The sequence below is a fragment of the Garra rufa genome, chromosome 25 (genome assembly GCF_049309525.1).
Source record: "Garra rufa chromosome 25, GarRuf1.0, whole genome shotgun sequence".
Lineage (NCBI taxonomy): Eukaryota > Metazoa > Chordata > Actinopteri > Cypriniformes > Cyprinidae > Garra > Garra rufa.
In genome coordinates, this window is record NC_133385.1 from 7,448,242 (window position 1) to 7,457,099 (window position 8,858).

Here is an 8,858-nt window from a genome sequence, read left to right on the forward strand (position 1 = left end):
TTAAGAAAAATGACCGAAAACCATAAAAATGCTTAATATCGGTGCCGATACTCGGCCAACCCCTAGTTTCTATTTAGCTTTTATTCAATTTTATTTTAACTTTTAGTTCAACAAAGTTTTACGTCAGAAAGTTGCTAACTTTTAAGTTTTTACATCTAGCTTTTTTTATTTGATTTGATTTCAGCTTTATTTTAATTAACATTAACTAGGTTTCAGAATATAGCTAATGCGAACATTTTGCTCGCAACACATCCACACACCTGTTGTCTTTGCCGGGGTACATCTGTGTATATTCCACCCTGTACTTCTTGGCAAAAAGCATGAAGGCGTTCATTGGCCGCTTGCACTTTGTGGGTGTGGCTCCAGAGGTTCCTGAGGCGTGGCTGCGCTGTGATTTGCTGCTGGGGGAGTGGTGGGAGGAGCCGAGGGCCTCGAGTTTGTCGCAGTCGGGACTCACGGCGCCCCCGCTGGACTGAGATGCCCGACGCTGGCGTGCCATACTGCTCAGAACGTACACGGCGGAAGAGTCGAGGGGGGTGAAGTCGTAACTGCATGTGGGGTGAGAAAACAGCTATTTTAGGTATTTTAAAAACACATTGAATGTAAGAATCTGAGTACATTTAAATGTTGTCTTCTGGGAAACATGTAACTATATTCTGTAGCCTTAAGAGGGCAGTACTAAATGAAAAAATATATTTAGGTGAAATAAGACAAATTTTAAAAGTTTTCAGCCCCTGGCTCTTAATGCATGTTTTTTTCTTCTGGAGCATCAGTGAGTGTTTGAACCTTCTGTAATAGTTGCATATGAGTCCCTCAGTGTGAAAAGATGGATCTCAAAATCATACAGTCATTGTTGGAAAGGGTTCAATTACACAAAAAATGCTGTAAAATCAAAGAATTTGTGGGACCTGAATGATTTTTCTGAAGAACAGCAGGCAGTTTAACTGTTCAGGACAAACAAGGGACACATGAACAACTATCAATAAACAAAAAACACAGATGTGGATCATTCAGGTAACAACACAGTATTAAGAATCAAGGGGATGTAAACTTTTGAACAGGGTCGTTTTTATAAATTCAACTATTATATTTGTTTGTGGACTATATGTAAACATGTTTTTTGGGAAATATCTTATTCAGATCAGTACTAAATAAACAATAACATGCAGTTTGTATCATCCTTTTTATTTTTGGAAAATATTTAACATTTTGCAGATTTTAAAAGGGGGATGTAAACTTTTGACCTCAACTGTAGTTGCCAAGAAAGGATTTCTATATTTTTTATTGCATTCTATTTCAGCTTTATTTCAATCAATGAAAACTATTTTAATAGTGTAACAATAGTTGTACCTCCTAAAAGTGTCAAAAACGACGGAGTCATCACAATTGATGGCGTCACGGTGTCCTGGTGGCAGACACAAGTCTCCAACCTCCATGTCATAGCAGGGAATGCCGTGCTGTACAACGGTAAGGCTCGGATAGAAAGAAGACCACCCTAACACACACACACACACAGATTAGATTCATATTCTGAAATCACATAGATCTTTTAATGCACAGAAATATCTGCATTTACCTTTATTTTTCACAAAAAATGGATGGTCCAAACTGCACTCAGCGGTCAAAGGCCCTGCTTCAGAGGAACCAGGGTCAAAGGTTAATTTCAGGACAGACTGGCCGAAAGACACACTCTCCTCAAAGACCACCAGCTTTAGACCATCAGAACCATAACTCTGCGAGACAAACAAACTTAAATTACTAAGGCAATAAGACTTTTCAGTGCATATTTCAATGTTTAGTTATTGATGAAATCAGGGGTAGTTCACCCCAAATTTAAAATTTGCTGAAAATGAACTCTCCCTCAGGCCATCCAAGATGTAGATGAGTTTGTTTCTTAATCAGTTTTGGAGAAATTCAGCATTACATTATTTGCTAACCAATGGATCCCCTGCAGTGAATGGGTGCCGTCAGAATGAGAGTCCAAAAAAACATCTATTATTTGTGGATTACTGTGATGTTTTTATCAGCTTGGACTCTCATTCTGACGGTACCCATTCACATCCATTGGTGAGCAAGTAATGTAATGCTACATTTCTCCGAATCTGATGAAGAAACAAACTCTTCCACATCTTGGATGGCCTGAGGGTGAGAGCATTTTCAGCTAATTTAAATGTTTAGGTGAACTATTTCTTTAAAAAGGTGAAAGAATGACTGATGTGTGCATCATTACCTTCATTGGGTTGGACTGTGTTCGTCCCTCATCATCTGAATCTTCATCCGACTCCATTACGTCCTCTGCATCCTGCCACTCCACATTCGGACCTTTGTGAAAACGAAGACGTGTTCCTGGAGAAAAAAGACAAAGACAAATTTGGAAAGAGATCTCCATATATGAAAAGACTAAAAGTTTTGTTCAAATAAAACTTGAATGCATATAAAACAAAAATGTTCCAGTCTGGGAATCTGTTCTGAGGACTTGTTGGCCCTTCTGTGACCCAGAGACACGCCTGTTTTCCCTTTTTACTCCTGCTCCTCTGCATTTGTAACACCAGAAGGTGCTGTTGACCACTCTTCTTGAACTCATTGATTAAAAAACTAGTATCACAATATCAGTTATTTTGTAACACTTTATCTGTGTGTCTTTACCTTTCAGAAAGCAATGCCAGGCAGTGGAGGGCCAAGAATGGGACCATCCCAGGTCATCATCATCGGACAGAGACGACATGCAGAAAATGCCAGACTCTGACTCGCTGCTTGCCTGTGAGACGCACATAAAACAGCCTCAAACGTATGTACTACATGCCATTTACTCTTAACCCAAACCACGGTTTAAATTAACAGTAAATAAAATTACTGAGCCATGTGGCCGCTAACTTGATTAGGAAGGACAACATATGCATGCTTTCAGTCGAACTCTAAGAATGATACAGACATATAAACTCAGTTTTACAGAGAGATTAACTAGTATACAGTGTTGTTATCTAAAACTATTAAAAATGGTTTTCATCAAATAAAAAAGCTGAAATTAAAAGAAATTTGATGAAAAAAAAAGAACTGAAATAAGTTGAAGTACTAAAGTTACTAAAACTGAAATTAAAATAAGGCTAAATAAATTAGAAATATGGAAACAATAAAAAGTACTGGAATAAGTTGAAATACTAAAATGATTAAAACTGAAATAAAAATAAGGCTAAACAGAAATATTTTTTATAAATGATAAAAATTAGTGAAATAAAGCTGAAATGAAACAAAATATAATACATAATATATGGGAAAAAAATGAATGAATATGTTGAAGTACTAAAATGACTAAAACTGAAATAAAAATAAGGCTAAACTGAAAAAATGAACAAATATGTTAAAATACTAAAATTATTAAACTGAAATAAAAATAAGGCTACACAGAATCATTTTAATAATAAAAATTGTTGAAAAAGCTAAAATGAAACAAAATATACATTTGATAGGTAAAAAAAAACAAAAAAAGACAATTAACTGAAATAAGATTAAGTACTGAAATGACTAAACAGAAAAAAATTTAAATGATAAAATTGTTAGAATAAAGCAAAATATATATTTGATGAAAAAAAAAAAAACAGATAAAAAAGAAAATGAACTAAACTATGTTGAAGTACTAAAATTATTAAACCTGAAATAAAATTAGGGCTAAAATATTTATTAATGACAAAAATGAGTTAAAATAAAGCTTAAATTTAATTTAATTAAAATAAGGCTAAACAGATTTTTTTTAATTATAAAAATTATTTGAAATAAAGCTAATATTAAAATATAAATTTGATGAAAAAAATGGAAAAAGAAAATAAACTCAAATATGTTGAAGTACTAAAATTACTCAAACTAAAATAAAAATAGAGCTAATCAAAAACATTTTTTAAATTAGATAAATTATAAAATCAAAGTAAAAGTACTAAAAATTTAAATGAAAACCAGGGTTATTACAGTTAAGGACAACTAAAGCTATTTAGAACATTTTTGTTTATTTAAATAAAACTCAAATAAATGAAATATAAATATTAGATTGAAAAACTTGAACTGAACAAAAAAAAAAATGTTGTGTTTAGCAACTAACTTATATTTTCATATTTGTATTGCATTTGTAAAGGCCTGTTGTGGTACCCTGGTGCGGCGGCGTTCTCTCATGTGGCTGCGGGCAGGACTGGGGGCGCTGCTAGAAGATAGAGGGGGTCTAGCGTAGGAATGTAAACTGCTACTGTTGGAGAAGATGTGGACAGGAGAAGACCTGCAAAGATAATGAATCTTCAGTACAACCCTAGCTGTGCAATTAAAACTCGTATGCGATAGTATAAATGCCAGGATTTCCTGACCGGTTGTGTGGGGCATTCTGGAGCAGGGGGCTTTGAGGGCTGGTGGCGATGTTGGCCAGCTCGGTCAGCCAGTTTGTGTGTGAAACACTGCCTTCAGGCCTGGAGCTCCAGGCTTCGATGGGCCCCTGCTCATGATGGGACACGCCAGGGGCCACCTGGAACACACCTGGGGTCAACTGGTCATCCTGCACCTCCTGCAGCTCAGGTAGGTCATCTGCAGGGACGGAAACTGTCATCAGGCTTCATACAGATACTCTAAAATGAACTTTTCAAGCACTACTTTTTTTATTTTCAAGGACTTTAATCAGAGTTCTCACTTATTAAAGTCTTCCATTTCAAATTCTAAAAAAGAGAGAAATTTTACTATAGTAAAACCTTTTTGTATTAGTGAATACTTTATTTTTTTTATAACTGTATTGCAATAATATTTGTGTTTTCTACTGTTTAAGAAAAAAAAAATGGCAAAATTGCTCCAAAATCCCTATATGAATCAAATAATTCATGATCCATGCTCCGAAGTTCCGATCTAAATCAAAAGATTTATGATCCATGCTCTTAAGTCTGAATTTGATTTAGATCTGGACTTCAATTCACTTATCCAAAATCATTCAATTTGAATTATTCAATTTGCTAAATGATTTACGAACCCGTTCCGATCTAAATCACATGATTCATGATATGCGCTCCAAAGTTCTAATATAAATAGTATGATACGCAATCCTGACCTGAATCAAATCATTCACGATCCACGCTCTGAAGACTCGATCTGAATTTGATTTAGATCGGGACTTCAATTTGCGTATCACAAATGATTCAATTTGAATTATTTAATTCGCTAAATGATTCACAAACTCGTTCCAAACTAATACAAATGATTTGTGGTGTGCGCTCCGAAGTTCTGATCTAAATGAAATAATTTCCGATCCACGCTCTGAAGTCTTGATCTGAATTTGATTTAGATTAGGACTTCAATTCACATATCGCGAATTATTCAATTTGAATTATTCAATTTACTAAATGATTCACAAATCCGTTCCGATCTAAATCAAACGATTCGTGATACGCGCTCCGAAGTCCTGCCCTGAATCAAATGATTTGCGATCCACGCTCTTAAGTCTTGATCTGAATGTGATTTAATTTGGGACTTTAATTCGCATATAGAAACTTATTCGATTTGAATTATTAAATTGCTAAATGATTAACGAATCCGTTCCGATCTAAATCAAATGATTCGTGATACACGCTCAGACGTTCTGTACTAAATCTAATAATTTCAGATCCACGCTCTGAAGTCTTGATCTGAATTTGATTTAGATTGGGACTTCAATTCATGTATCGCGAATTATTCAATTTGAATTATTCAATTTACTAAATTTTTCACAAATCTGTTCCGATCTAAATCAAATGATTTGTGATATGCGCTCCGAAGTGCTGACCTGAATCAAATTATTTGCGATCCACGCTCTGAAGTCTTGATCTGAATTGAATTTAGATTGGGACTTCAATTTGTGTATCGCGAATCATTTGATTTGAATTATTTAATTTGCTAAATGATTCACAAATCCGTTCCGATCGAAATCAAAAGATCTGTGATACGTGCTCAGAACTTCTGAACTAAATCTAGATTCGCGATCCATGCTCTGAAGTCTCGATCTGAATTTGATTTAAATCTGGATTTTAATTTGTGTATCGCGAATCATCCGATTTGAATAATTCAATTTGCTAAATGATTCACAAATCCGTTCCGATCTGAATCAAATGATTCGTGATATGTGCTCCGAAGTTCTGATATGAATCAAATGATTCACGATCCACACTCTGATATCTTGATCCGAATTTGATTTAGATCAGGAATTCAATTTGCATTAAATTTGCTAAATGATTAATGATTAATAAAATTTGCTGAATGATTAATGAACCCGTTCTGATCTAAATCAAATGATTCGTGATACATGCTCCGAAGTCTTGATCTGAATGTGATTTAAATTATTTTGTGATATGCATTCTAAAATTCTGAATCAAATGATTATCGATCTAGCTCTGAAGTCTTGATTCATTCGAAGTCTTAGAGATATGTGCTTATTGACAAAATTAAACACTTTAATAGATACATTGTCTTTCAAAAATTCAATTCAGGAATATTGCTATTTTCAAGGGTTTTCCAAGCCATAAATTTCAAAAAGTCAAATTCAACCCTGTGTCATTGCAATTAGTGTTTGAAAAGGGAAATTTGATTTTCATGTTTTATGCTCTAATTACCGTATTCCATCTGGCTTTCGTTAGAAGGGCAGCCAGGTGAGGAGGGCAGGCGCTCGTTGCATTTAAGCAGGTCGAAGGCCTCGTCCATACCTGAGCTCTGTGTCTTGACTTCCTGTACTCTCTGAGGGACCGACTGAGTTTTCACTTCCCACACCATATTATAACATGTCAGCTGGGCAGGCTGTGAATGCAAGAGAAGCGTTAAAACGAAAGCAGAATGGGTAGGTAATTTCCAATCGAGCTTACTTGCACATGTTTTTACTTTTGTAGTCATTTGTTATGAATGAATGAAACGAATGAATGAATGTGGGACAACACAAGTAAACACAGGAACAACAACTGTTCTGTTGGGTATTGTGCAACATGTTCTTGGCCACCGTTCGGTCACGTAGAGCACTGCTAACATTCGTTTCTGAATTAAACGAGAAGATGGATCCTTAAAGCACATCTCGTCGTGTTCAATAACGCGTTTTGTTTGTGGCGAACGCTGCGCCCGTTTCTGTGAAGCGCGGTCACGTGACCCGCATTGCACGCAAGGCTTGTTTATAAACTTTCTGGGACTTCGCGCATGCGCAGCGCAGCTCATTCATTCATAACTGCGTAACAACGGGGGATCAATAACAGCGATAGATTGCGTTAGAAAATTCTCAATATCTTTTCAGAATCGCAGATGGAAGTCCTCCCGTTCGATTTAATCGAAGATAAGTTCGTGTTTATGAGTGAAAAGCCCTATTTTAGGGCATTTTGCTCGCTCGACGGTTTCAGTTTTTCCACACAGGAAGAAAATAAGATTTTTCTGCAATTGCGAATTAACACGAACAAAGCAGACCAAAACGCATAGATGTTTTGGTTTGTAATTGATATTTTAACACAAATATTGTGATTGTTATAGCTGAACACGGGAACAATAACTTCAATACGGCTGTCGCAACAATACGAAGGTCTTTGTTTGGAAAAAATCGGCAAAAACTAATTAACTGCGGTATTTAATCAAACCACAGCTTATACAGTCAACCCAGCTGTCAGATGTTTGATCCAAGCGGAATAATAAAGATAAATGCTTAAAAAATGAACTCAAATGTCAACAGTGGGTGCTGTAAACAAAAGAATGTCAACAAGTTGAGACATGGTACATTAAGTCCTTCCTTTTACCCCACTGTAATGAATGGAGACCTTGTTTTCTCATGGGTTTTAATGAAAAAACACGACGCGTTGCGTTTAATTACTGTCGCTAAGGTGAGGTAGAGAATTACTAAACCACAAGCAAAACAACAAACGTCACAGAGAAAAAAAAACATCAAGTGAAAAGTTGTCATTTGCGATCGAAGCAATGAATGACAGTCTTTTTGCTCGCCGCGTTTTCAACCGTCACCGTCTAAAATAGCCACGCAAAATAAACTTCATTGACATTACCGATTCGTTTCGTCGTAATATTTCAACAACTTTTTTACTTACCAAACCTGTCGCCATTACCGAGTATCTCTGGCATTCTCAGCGAAGGCAGGACTGATTACTTTTAGATCTGGCGTCCCATTGGTGCAGACGCACGTCAGTTAGGCGAGCTCGAAGCGCGATTGGCCAGTCGCTCTCACACTGGGTTAGACATGGATGGGTTTGTTATTGTGTTTGTGATTGGCCAGTTCTGCATGCCCGTTACATCAGCCGGGAATCTCATTGGTTGAGACGGATTCTTTCTATGATAGACCCTCCCGCTTTGTTAAATAGGGGATTTGAGGTATGTATTGTCTTAAGACGTTGTAAACAAACATTGGTAGTTGCATTTGGATTATTTTGCAGCTTATTACAAGTCATATAGCTGATGTCTGGCCGCATTAATCCACGCAATTAACGATATAAAACACAAAAATAATAAACACATCACATCTGGGAGAGTTTTAATTGTTGGTGGCATTTCTATCAAAATGTTACACAGTGAACACACAAACACTTCCAGTCAAACGTTTTTGATTTTTAATGTTTTTTAAAGAAGTGTGTTCTGCTCACCAAGCTTACATGTATTTTATCCAAAGTACAGCAAAAGCTGTAATATTATGAAATATTTTTACTATTTTAAAAAACTTTTTTTATTTATGTTTTAAAAGGTAATTTATTCATGTGACCAAAGCTAAATTGTCAGCATTATTATCATCTAGTCTTGTGTATCACATGATCCTTCAGAAATCATTCTAATATGCTGATTTGCTGTTCAAGAAACATTTATTTTTTATTATTTAAATAATATTTAAAACAGTT

General features: G+C 35.7%; 1 protein-coding gene across 1 annotated transcript; it reads right to left on the reverse strand.

The window, feature by feature from the left end:
• Positions 1–223: 223 nt before the first annotated feature.
• Positions 224–8,086, reverse strand: LOC141301295 (HMG box-containing protein 1-like). The gene is made up of 9 exons (XM_073831548.1): positions 8,061–8,086; positions 6,606–6,786; positions 4,347–4,560; positions 4,138–4,261; positions 2,647–2,758; positions 2,231–2,346; positions 1,577–1,733; positions 1,351–1,495; positions 224–548 (listed from the first exon to the last, which is right to left on the reverse strand). The coding sequence occupies exons 1-9, from the start codon at positions 8,073–8,075 to the stop codon at positions 224–226; spliced, it is 1,389 nt and encodes a 462-aa protein (XP_073687649.1). The 5' UTR covers positions 8,076–8,086.
• Between the last annotated feature and the right edge of the window lie 772 nt (positions 8,087–8,858).

Bases quoted from the DNA above. Each gene is read 5' to 3' on its own strand.
- LOC141301295 (XM_073831548.1), bottom strand. The intron at 1,496-1,576 runs GTAAATGCAGAT...TGTGTGTGTTAG, and splicing joins ATTTTTTGTGAAAAATAAAG to GGTGGTCTTCTTTCTATCCG. The intron at 549-1,350 runs GTACAACTATTG...CCCCACATGCAG, and splicing joins GTTTTTGACACTTTTAGGAG to TTACGACTTCACCCCCCTCG.